Here is a 12,066-nt window from a genome sequence, read left to right as displayed (position 1 = left end):
CTGTTCTTACTGTAAACTACTTTATAGCATTCTTGTACGTGTAATCCTGACTGGCGTTGGCCTAGGGCTGTTTTTGTAGAAAGAGCGACTTTGTCCGCTGCCAAGGGAAACTGGATTACTTTCCATTAGCCTTGTCCTCCCTCCTCAGTCCTGGTGTCTGTCACTGGTGACGGTGGCTTTTTTTAACTGTCCCATCAGGAGTGGAAACAGTTCTCCCAGACAGTTTCCCAAAGTGGAAACAGTTCTCCCCGTGTTGCAGTTCCTGCTGTGGTAAAGGACCATGTTGTAGAGAGGTTTTAGGATACGACGGAGAATTTGTCTCGAGGGCATTCAGCCCCCTCATGCTAGGAGAGGCCGAGGTCTGCGCTAACGCAGTCAGCTCCATCCTCCCAGGTGGCCTGTCTGGGCTGCGGTTAAACCAGCTTAATGCGCTGGTTCTGTGCTGGGTCGGTGTAGGGGCTGCGTAGCTGGAGTATGTTCAGCGCAGGGCAAAGACTTGGAGCCAGGAGGTCTCGAAGCGGTAGCACGGGCAAGCCCAGCGCAGGCACTGACCTGTCTCTGGGAACCAGTTGAGATCTGATCAAGCTCATCAGCTCTGACTGGTAAGTGCTGGCCTTGGCTACCGGCTGGCCAGGCAGAAGCAGTTGGTGTTTCTGTCTGATGCTCGGTGGTCTCCCTTGGTTTGGACATCCAAGTCAACCGTGACCCCATATAATAAATACTTGACCATAAATCACTTCTGGGATGCATATTTATGATAGCTGTCCAAGGCTTTCTGTGAACAAGTTTCAAAAATAGCACCACAACCATTACTTCAGTTCTTCTGAGAAGATTCTGTGATGTGTTTAGTGTCCTACTGCGTTATTTTCCTTTTGTTTATTGAAGCAGCTCTTTTCTCTATTAAATCCCATAAATTTCTAGTAACTGCTCTTTACATCAGGACACAGTCTTTACATGAGCAGAAGCATGTTGATATGAAGCTCTAGGGATCTCTGCTTTTTGTTTGACCTAAAATAAACTTGTCTGCTGATGCCTTTTATGCTTTTTTATAAAAAAAAAAAAAAAGTTGAAAAGAGAAAATGGGTTCTGGGCTTTAAGCATTATGACATTTTTCTGTTAACCTGATGAAAGTAACCCATACATGAATATCTAAAACTAGATAATTGTTACCAAAAGAGGAAGGAAATTGAGAACAGATCCGCATCAGGACTTCATGACCCACCTCACAGATGGTGGCCCTCTTTTCCCCTGCACACAGCAGATGTATAGTTAGTTTGCTGCTTCCGAAATGAAGTAATCTGTATCCGTAGAAAAGCTAGCTGCTCAGTTCCTACCAAGTAGCAAATTTGTATGCATCTGAAAACTTCAGATGCCATTTTGCAATTTCATGAAATCATAATTTGAAGTTTAAAAATACTGAAAGGGTCAAATTTAAATCTTTCCATGATGCTGGCAGTTGTCGTTAGCAAATCTATTATCGCAACAATGTCTGTTTGAAAGTGAGGCTGGGAAAAAGTGTTTTAAAATGTCTTGCGCATACTGGAAAACTTGTAACTGTTGAAATTTGTTCAAATACGTGACAGTTCTGGACTACTGAAACCACATTAGGGTCTTCTGTTTGTTTTTAATCTATGCAGGTTGCAATTCTTCATACGTAACAGTGTATAGCGAGTATGGTGTTGATGTATTTGATGTTAACACTATGGAATGGGTCCAGACTATTGGCCTGCGGAGGGTAAGAAAAGTTCTTTGAATATAGAACTTAATTGGGTTAATTCCAAATGAGATGTTGATGTTTCGTTGCAGTGAACGCTAGGCTTGAGTTAATTCTCTGCCTCCTTCCTCAAAACAGATCAGACCATTAAACACGGACGGCACGCTGAATCTCCTTAACTGCGAGCCACCAAGACTAATATATTTCAAGAACAAGTTTGCAGGTGAGTACTGAGCAAGGGGAGAAATGGGAAAATGATACCAAGCTAACTGGGTAATTTTAAGCAATGTTACCTTTGCATGAGATGAAACTTGTATCGGATGTGTCTGGGTCAACATGTACCTATGTATGTGAAATTGCATTGTGATGTTACAGCAGGAGCCGTCCTCAGTGTACCAGAAACATCTGACAATAGCAAGAAGCAAATGCTTCGAACTAGGAGCAAAAGAAGATTTGTATTTAAGGTTCCCGAGGAAGAGCGATTACAACAAAGGCGGTAAGAATTTAATTGTGAAACATAACTTAATATACATGATGACATGCAGAGGCTGGGAGTGCTAATAGCAAACATCACTCTGTTCTTTTAGGGAAATGCTTAGAGACCCTGAGCTAAGGTCAAAGATGATTTCTAACCCAACGAATTTCAACCACGTGGCTCATATGGGACCAGGAGATGGAATGCAGGTTCTCATGGACCTCCCACTGGTAAAATACATTTAAAAGGGAGGGAAATAGACGTGCATTTGTTCTTGCTCAGAAAAACTGTGAAGATGAGCTGTATGGGGTTCAAGTGTTATCTCTGTACCAAATTCTTCTTCTAATCATTTTGAGAAAGGTGAACCTTCCTGATGTGCAATGCTTCTAAGTCCTGTGCAGGGAAATGCTGTTAGCTGACTTACGAATGAGACACTGAAAGAAATAGGTATCACTGCCAGGAGCTTGTTAGTAGTTTTGTAAATAATCAGTCTCTCCTCCTTCCTTTTTCTTGTTTGTCTTCTTAAAATAACAGAATGAATTTCCTTCCCCCTCATCCTCTCGACATTCTGCTCTGATATCACCTCCAACAGGCTTTGAGCACGTCTATCACATGAGCCCTATCTCTGCTGAAATCTTTCTCCAGAGTGACCGTTCCTCACTGCAAGGCTCCCCTCTGCTTTCTTCCTCTTCCTGTCCCTCCTCTGCTTCCCTAGCAAGGGTAGGAGTAGCTACAAACTGTTAGGAACTGGAATGGTGTGCTTGTGGCACTTCGCCAATTCTAGAGCAAAAAGAAGGGGGAAAAAACTAATGCTGTGGAGGTAACTAAAATGCATGTAAGTTGCAGTGCTTTATAGCATTATTTTTTTTTTATTTTGCATTTAACAAATACAGCATTTTGTGAGGTATTTTAGTATTAAGTCCACGAGAGGAAGGCGCGAAGGTACATTTTTATGTTCTGTACCCTCCATTTTATAGCTGCTAGCCAGGCTTTCTCTTGTCCTTCTCAGCTAGCGCAGCTGAGGGTAATGCATTTGTCCTTTCAGCAGGAGGAGGAAGGAAAGCAGAGCTGTTGATGCAGTCCCTGCCCATTCGTAGAGGGTTTGCTGGCTGACAGGGTCCAGTGGCTGCTATGGGGCTTAGTTCTTTCTCTGTCTTTCTCAGGGTTTGTGTCTGTTACTGAAAATATGTGGATGTGGTCAAGTAAGTTCAGAGTTTTTCTACCAACACTGGGTTGTAAATACCTTCAAAAGCACAGTAAAGTTTTCATGTGTAACAACTCCTAGTTGGATAGCTTTTGTTGTTGGCTAACAAGGTGTTTCCTTTCAACTGTAGAGTGTCCTACCTGCTGCACAGGATGAAAAACCATGTCCATCTACAGCTAACCTCGCACGGCAGCAGCAGCAGCAGAGAAACAAAACCTATATTTCATGGCCCTCGTCAAGTAAGGCTGGAAGCAAGCTTGTCAGTTCTGAGCTGTAATTTATGACTGCAACAAGAGGTGTAAACCTGCCTTTTTTCCTGCTTTCTCTACAGGTGGGAGTGATGCGGGAGGAGCCATGCCTTCCCGAAGTATGTCCGATCCTGACCAGGAGTTTGACAAAGAGGTAAAGTGGCTTTTATTAAGTGGAGACTGACGATATCCTGTTGCCGTAGATTGTTTTCTTTTTCCAATAAATAAAATTTCTGAAGAAATACTGCATAAAGACCGTGTTCTTTATGGAGATGTTTTCCTTCCGCAAATGTTTTCTCCAGCCTGTAATATGTGACTGCAAGTTAGATATGCCAGCACAAAAGCAAAGCTGTGAAAAGATCTTTTTATGGTGATATTTTAAGCAGTATTATGTCTTGGATTAAGCTTTGTAGACAAGGGAAATTTGACTAATTGATGAAATGTCCTCAAAGCTCCTAAAAATGTTCTCTGGGCTATTAGCATAGAATAGCAAAGTAATACAACTAGTTAAGTCATTTTCTGTGCTGCTTTAAGGAAGACTTTTTGTCCTGTAACTTGAGAAGGAATCATATTTTAAAATACGTAAAACTGCTTTTAGCAGGAGGAAAAGTATGTGCCAGTAGTCACCAAACTGAAAATATCCTGGCTGCACAAAACTGGTGTCCCTGATTCTAAGGAGAGAAGATGTATGATTTTTGTTTCCTTGGTTTATCACGGGTGTAGCTTCTTCCAAGCTTGGCTCAAGCACTGGCTGTGCAAGGAAAGTGTTAGGAATTATTGCTCAGAGGCAGAATCCTAGATCAAGATCTTTGCATCTTTTTAGTGCTTTTTGGTACCCAACTACAGGTCCATGTAATGTTCTGGATTTTGAAGGGTGTTTTCCTGAAGCCAGACCTTTGCAGGATGCCTTAGTACACCCCAAGTCAAAGCATTTGTCCAGAGTTCTGATTACAGCCACGCTCTGACTTCCTTTGTCACCTTGAGTAAGCCATTAAAAAATGCATGTGAAAATGGGGATCTCTAAACACGGGTATTTTTGCACCTGTCTTGATTTTCAAAAGTGCTGATGATGGACTATGTCAGTTGACTTAGTTATTCTGCAGCATCCTTCCCAAATTCCATTACATTCTATGCTCTAATGATAATTGCTGTTTATAGGCACAAGTAGTGGTGGATTCTAAGGTTTTCACAATGTTTTCTTTTTCGGTAGATCTTACAATTTCTTATGGCTTCTTAAATTAAAAAAAAAAAATAGTAGTTTGAAACTTGAAAAAGGAGGCTCTAATACCATCTTTTGGCTTTATACTATTTTTCCTATGGCTTTTGGCTTTATCGCAGCATGAACTGGATCATGTTACGATAATCTTGTTACAGATTATCATCTTATTGTTTGAGCCACGCAAAAGCTTGTGAACAGCATTCTTGAAGAATGTTACCTTTCAACCTCTTTGCTAAATATATATTCCCTTCCTTGAAAATAACTTGTTGCAATGGTACCAGTTTTTCCTGTGCAGTATTTCATTAGCTGTGAATATGTGCAGTGCTCAGAGTTGTAACTCACCAAAATAGTGGGAAACTTGCTAGCCATCCTGTTGAAGTGAGACCAGTCTGTGAAGGCAAATATCCAACAACCAATCTAATGCTGGGGAAATAACTGGGGATAGACTGTCTTTATGAGATATTGACGTAGGGCATCTCCAGTAAGTATATTGTGTTTCCAGATCTCCAGCCTGATACTTGGCAACCTTCACTCTTTTGTCAGGCGTTTCACATGCTTGTCACTGTTGCTGTTTTGTAAACAGTTCATATGCTTGTTTCCTTCCTTCTCACCAACCTGAAAATTATTTGACTGTAATTGTTTACATGTTTATATGGGCAGATAAATCTCCTAGGCTATAAAAATTGCTTAAAAAGCGCAGGCTGGTAAATCCAGAACAACAGTGGACAGATAGATGCGTTCCATCAGGAAAGCTTTGCTATGGCTAAAGGAGAGGAGCCTGGGATTTAGCAGTTTCCATGTACTTTGCCGTAATTCCTGTTACATCAGAAGGTCACCTTCAGGGCTGCATTACGGCCTATTGACGATAATGGAAGTATTTGCATGAATGTTTAGCTGTGAAATGAATCTAATACACACTGCTTCGTAGGTGTTGCTCACCCTAATTTTTGAGTGCCTTTGAAAGCTTTTAAGTGTAAAGAATTGATTTTAAGTAAGCGTAATTTTTTTTTTTTTTAATGTTTCTTGTTAACAGCCTGATTCAGACTCCACCAAACACTCTACTCCATCCAACAGCTCAAATCCAAGTGGTCCCCCAAGTCCCAACTCTCCTCATAGGAATCAGCTTACGCTAGATGGACTGGACCAGTCAACCTGTGATGCATAACACTACGGCTCTCACCATTCTGGCTTCGATCATCCACTACTCTGTGGAGTATTCAAGAGCAAGGGCAAAGCTGTCTCAGATGCTAGTGCCAAGACTGACACTGAATCTCTGGTGTTGTACAAGAATAATTATATATCCAGATTGTAGATACAAACTATTGAAATGAAGAAAATTCTTTACTAAATAGCGATCAAGCTTTTTATGCAGAATTGTTCACTGCTCAGTTACGGTTGATTCCTTTCTGCACAGCTGTGACACAGTTTTATTGCATAGGAGCATTTAAGGCCACCAGTAAATAGTCTTATTCTTATGCTGAAAAAGAAATAGAGAGAGATACTGATAATGTTGCTACAATATCAGGAATATTATTTTTCTATAGAATGATGTAATGTCTCATTAGCAGGAAATCCTTTTAGACACAATTTGGACCTCTAAATAGGAAATGCAAGCAGGTCTAGTTACATCCTCAAATGAATACACTTTTCCCTTTTTCCCATAACTCTTTGTTTCCTAAATCTTAAGGAGAATGCTAGGAAGCTTTAGGTCATTACCAACATCAATAGAATCACCAGGAAGTCAAATAAAAGTTGGTTATAGTTTTGTGGCCTTTTAATTCATTTAGCCATTACATATACAGCTGCATAACTGTCTTTCTATCTTTCTACCAACTTTTTAGTCTTGTACATAGGACTACTGCCAGTTATCTTTTACCTGTACCCTGCTTTTTAGTCCTCATCGATCGGTCATTAGTCAGGGCTTTTAAAATATTGGTAATTACTGCTGTGAAAAAAATTTTACTCCTAGTTCCTGCCTATCTCCTTCTGAGAAGTTGTTTCTCCCTGGGTTTTTCGGTGTAAGGACACACTACATTGTTTAGCTAGCAAGCCTTCTTGTGGACGCATTGCCCTTGAAGTCTGCTTGATCTAGGGGACTACATCGCACTAAAACATCAGTCTGTTTTATTGGTTACCAAAGTGGAATGTGAAGGATGTGTAACTGGGGGTGCTGCTTTTCTCATTAGTTGTATCCTCACCTGCATGAAGACCCCATGATTATTAATCAAGTATTGATCACGTAGAAAAATGCACAACACACTCCTGTATATTTTGCTATGGCCCACGTGCAGTGGTGATGTTTTGCGTGTATATTTAATCTCATGCTTCCATGTATTATACATTTAGTAATCAAAGATTTGTGACCATGTTTCATTAAAAGCTTGTAATTAATTCAGTGGCTGGCATATCCAGTTTGTCATTGTCACACTAGTGTGCCTTCTGTGCCAATTTTATGACAGTTGGATGTCACTTATTTAAAATTTGGTTTAAATGGGCTAATGATATACCAATGGCTAATGTTCTTTTCTGAAACACTGTATAGGACGTGCACTTATCTTTAGTTTAAACTGAGTGTTCTAGTCAACATTTAATCCTGTTACATTAAGTGTTCGACAGTACTTGCTCTTTTTCTCAGATTCTTGATAAAGGGGCTCAGTTAGAGCTGGACACTACTGCTTTGGGGGTTTTCTGGTTTTTACTTTTTTAATGTAAGTCTAAGTCTTTGTAATTATTGAATTGTGAGAACATTTTTGAACAATTTACCTGTCAATAAAGCAGAAGAGGGAGGTTTTAAAGTTCATAGTCGTCTGTCTTGACATGTGAAAACAGTCTACCACTGACACTTGCTTTAGTTTCGTGGTAAATTTACTTTGTTCACATGGACGTTTTACATAAACTGAAAGATACTTTGAAGCTCCGTACCTGAATGCTACGAGAAAGCTGTGTGTTTCTGCACGTAAATGCATGTTCAGGAGCGATGGAAGTCCTTTTTGTGGAATACAGTGTTGAAATTGTGTGCCCTCGGTTTGTGTTAGAGTTGTCATTTTATCGAGTTGCTGGCCCTATTAATTCATTTTAAAATTATTTATGTGACTATTTCCTTATGGCCGAAGCATAGTAAGGAGGCTGCAGGATCTATTCAGACATCTTCAGTGTGATAAAACAATACAGACTTTTGACTTGTTGTCAAAGCGGTAGTCCCAAAGAAACTCTTAGGAACATTTCAAGGATTGGTGTGTGAATGGTGCAGCCCCTAATACAGGGGTTTTTTTAAAGCTCCCCTCGTGCTCTAGTGTTTGAGCACTGCAGAGCTCGCCATAGCTGGAACAGCACCAACATCTTCCCTAGCATGTCCTGGGGTAAGCATCCCTCATCCCGTACGGAGTGCCCAGGTGCTCCTGGGTTACTTCTTGATTTGTCTCGCCCATCTTACTCCAGGTTATCTTAATGGGGAAGGCCTAGATTAATATTTTGGACCCTGCTGTTCCTTGCTTGACCAAACCTGCCTGGGCAAGGCCAGCAGGCTGGGGCGGGCCGGCCTGGGTTTGGGGTGATAGCGGACAGGAGGTTTGAGGGCTGTGTGCTGGAGCCCTCTCCCAAGTATTCATGCTAATCAGCCTTTGACTTTTAAAAAAGCATTTCTACTGCTCTTGAGGTGATTTGTCTCTGCACAGTGAGGACTTCGGATGACAACAAAGTCTTTAATTATGGGGGTATTAAATCATAGCACTCAGCAGTGCCAGGACTTGGTTTATAATTTAAGCAGGAGAGCGTTTCTAGAAAAATAAATTAATTGCTCAGTATGAATACATTATTCTTTTCTTTTTTTTTTCCTTTTTTTTTTTTCCCCCTCAAGTCTGGCTGAGCAGAATTCCTCCCCAAGTCTTCCACCACAGCCCCTTGCAAATCTTCTATTCCCTTAAGGCTTCTGATGCTGGTTACCTAAAGAGTCCTCCTCAGCCCTCATGAGAACTTTGAGAAATGCAGAAATTCAGGACTCGATGTGAAATGTTCCTCTGATGGTGCACTTTCTTCTTGCTGGAGGCTACCAGTCTAGTATCGCAAGTGAGGAATTGAGTTATGCAAGGAACAAGGATAATTTGGTCTGCTTGCTCCTCTGCCCGTTCCATTTTCACAGAGGCATTACATCAGGTCCCAAAGCCAGGGCGATGGGCATACCACTCACCAGAACATGTTGGTCACTTCTGGCACAGATCTTTGCCCTGAAAGGCTGTGTGTTTTGGAATACATCCTGGTGGCACTTGCTACCCGAGAACTAAACCCATCAGCCAACACCTCTGTCTATAGCACAGATGTGCTGAGAACAAACAGCTTCCTAAATGGGTGCAATCTGCTGGGGAGGTGCGTAAACACTCACTTTATGTTTGCAGAGTAAGTGCTTAACACGGCTAAATCACAGGGAGAGGACTTCAGCGTGGAAATGCTGAAGGGCCAGGCACCCTCGTTCTGCACGCCAGATTAGGCATCCCTGGGAGAAAGCAGATGTGTAAAAATCTTAAGGGCTGGCAGCAGTAGTCTAAAGCACTGAGAAGCAGGGAAGCATTTGAGGGAAGAGATGACTGTGGGAACTGAACTGCACCCTTAGGTGCAGTTAAGTGAAGTCACAGTCGAAGGAAGGTGTCACATCATGACCACAAACCTTGTCTTGCTGCTGAGTTTAGCCTATTTTAAAAGGAAAAGTCAAAAAAAGAGAGATGGCATTCTTGAATGCTGGGTTACTGGAGCATCTCATGTTCTGGTTTGCGCCCTGCCTGTCTACCAAGCGGCTCGGGCAGGCAGGAGTGAGGAGGACATACCAGAAAGTAGCGTTCACCTGCCCAGCCCTTTGCCTTCCGTTGCGGTGGCAGCAGGTCTGGACTGCCTTCTCCTGTCTGCTTGCACCCCTGTAACCGTGGCTCCCTCTCAATCCCCCCTTACATCCCTCCTTGGCAGCCTCGGGCTCCTCGCAGCTCGTGGGGCAAGAGCTGCAGCTGCTGCCACCCTCACCCGCTGCAGAGCAGCCGCTTTCCGACAGGTTGAGAGCTGCTGCCCCACGGCTCGGGCTCACCGCTGGCAGCGTGGGGACGGAGGGTTCAGGGTACGGGGTGCCGTGGGCACAGGTACCTCCATCAGGGAGGCACGGTGGTTGGAAAGAGCCAGCACGATCTCAGTGCTCCCTTGCAAAGCCCTCCTAAACACGTTTCTGGGGATGTGGGGTGATGACGAGACCGGACATCAGCTGCACGCCTGTTACGGGATGCCAGGGAAAGCCAACGTTGGCAGAGCATGTCCCAGTGCAAATGATGCTCAGACTAGCGTAGCCGGCGGGGTTAGCTGAGGACAGGAGCAGAAGACAGCAGGACGTGCTCGGCAAGCGAGAGCTGCAATGCTGCGCTCCAGCCAGAGGAGGAACATGAACCCAGGAATCAGCCAGCTCCCCCGTCCTTGCAGCAAATATTTTCCCTGCTCCCCAATAAGACGCAGCACTTTTTTTTTTTTTTTTTTGTCAGCTGACTACACAGGTTTACGCAGCTTTCTTGCTTGTTTTCTCATAGATAAAACCCTCTGATGGTTTTGCAGCATCGCCTGCTTTCCAGTGTCTTACGCAGTCCCTGCCCTGCGGTCCCGTGAGGAAGAGCAGCGCGGCGGCCTGCCTGCCGCTGGAGCTCCCGCCAGCCTGCAGCGCCTGGGCCAGCTCCCGCACCCCGCTGCTGCCAGCCCCGGCCAAAGCCCTCCCTTTGGCCGCTGCTACCTCCCGCTAAAAAAAATTAAAAATAAAAAAAAAATTCATCGGGCCAAGTCTGTTTGCAGGCTCGGTGGTATTTTGAGCACCGCTGCCTGCTGCGCCGTCTGAATCCGGATTTGCACAACTTCTGTGAGCGGCTGTAACGCGTGGAGGGAAGGCACAATGATACGAGTTGGTGTCCATTAATAGTGTGCAGGTTGCTTTTTCTTTTAAGCCCCCGGGAAGCAATGACTCCTGAGATCTTGCCATTAACACTAATGCATTTTGCATTAGTCTGTCACAGCAGGGGACCCTTGACTCTCAGGACCAAGAGCAAAACAAAGCCATCAGGTGCTCTGCCGTGCTGCGCGCAGCCTCGTCCACATAAACCACCCATCTAATGCACTGCTTACCAAAGATGTCTGCGAATTAAATTCCTTGTTTAGGCAGGATCCCAGGAGAGACCCTCGTGTACCAAAACCCATTGCGTTACCCTGCCTGCACCGTGGGCTGTCCGCGTGCGCCGGCGCGCAGGGTGGTGATCATGGATACAGCTGGTTTTCCAGCAGCTGTTGGCCCCCGGCATCGCAAACTGACTCCGGTGCTTCAGTTTTTTCTGCAGAGCTCCCCCCCTCCCTGTGATGCTTTTTGTAGGAGCGAGCGAACGTGGCTCCTGAAGGAAAAGTACAGAATGTGCTCTGCTAGCGCGCTGACAAAAATTGATCTCTACTTTAATTAAAGCCTCTATTGTAAGTGACCTCGAGCTGCTAATGCATTTTAAAAATGAAGCCTCGCCAGCAGCGAATCCGTACACCCCGATACGGAGGTGTTACCGGGCGGTGAGCCGCGCTGCAGGGCGGCCGGTCTCCCTCCGTGCCGGCTGTGCAGTCGGCTGCCCCGGGGGCCGTCCCACCTCATGGCCACACGCCTGCCCTCCGCTCACGCTGAAATCCCCGCGTGCCCAGGCGAGACGGAGAGCTGATGTCCTCAAATACCATCCTGCCACCACCTCGTGCGATGGTCCCTGTTGCCGCTGGGTTGCCTTTTCCCTCCCCCAGCGTGCAGCCATGGGATGCTCTTGCCTCTCGCCTTCAGCACGTGTCATGGGGATGCAGCCACCGAGACCCTCGCGATGCCGGAGGGAGGGGCCCAAAAACAGCAGAGGGAGGGAAGCCTTTCACTCCGGGGCAGGGGGCTCCTTGGGGGATGGCTGGGAGCCCTCTCCTTGCACGGGGCAGAGCTGGGGTGATGGGCTGGCTGGTGCAATGGCCTCCAGCACGCAGCACTGCATCAGCCTCGTCCGGGGAAAAATAAATTGTGTATTTAAAGGCTTGTAAGCTAGAGGAGCTTCAGTCACTTGCAATGAACTGATTTGAAAGGGGAAAAGAGCACAAAAAGGCTCTCAGAGGCAGCAAGTAAAACACCCGTATGGATACGAATACCTACCCTCCGCAGCGAGACCCAGCCGGCGGCTGCTGCGG

General features: G+C 44.8%; 1 protein-coding gene across 9 annotated transcripts in view; it reads left to right on the top strand.

The window, feature by feature from the left end:
• Positions 1 to 7,658, top strand: part of CDC42BPB (CDC42 binding protein kinase beta) — a 96,719-nt gene extending 89,061 nt beyond the window's left edge. For 6 of the 9 annotated variants that reach the window (XM_075503639.1, XM_075503633.1, XM_075503640.1 and 3 more), the window contains 7 exons: positions 1,638 to 1,735; positions 1,853 to 1,937; positions 2,090 to 2,210; positions 2,302 to 2,419; positions 3,524 to 3,632; positions 3,725 to 3,795; positions 5,894 to 7,658. In XM_075503639.1, the coding sequence (XP_075359754.1) occupies positions 1,638 to 1,735; positions 1,853 to 1,937; positions 2,090 to 2,210; positions 2,302 to 2,419; positions 3,524 to 3,632; positions 3,725 to 3,795; positions 5,894 to 6,025 (734 nt within the window). In that variant the 3' untranslated portion in view covers positions 6,026 to 7,658. The remainder of the gene's footprint in view (positions 1 to 1,637; positions 1,736 to 1,852; positions 1,938 to 2,089; positions 2,211 to 2,301; positions 2,420 to 3,523; positions 3,633 to 3,724; positions 3,796 to 5,893) is intronic. The other 3 variants (XM_075503641.1, XM_075503638.1, XM_075503634.1) reach the window with 1 other exon arrangement.
• The last annotated feature ends 4,408 nt before the right edge of the window (positions 7,659 to 12,066 follow it).

The sequence above is a fragment of the Mycteria americana genome, chromosome 5 (genome assembly GCF_035582795.1).
Source record: "Mycteria americana isolate JAX WOST 10 ecotype Jacksonville Zoo and Gardens chromosome 5, USCA_MyAme_1.0, whole genome shotgun sequence".
NCBI classification, from domain to species: Eukaryota; Metazoa; Chordata; class Aves; order Ciconiiformes; family Ciconiidae; genus Mycteria; species Mycteria americana.
This window is presented reverse-complemented; position numbering and strand designations above follow the sequence as displayed.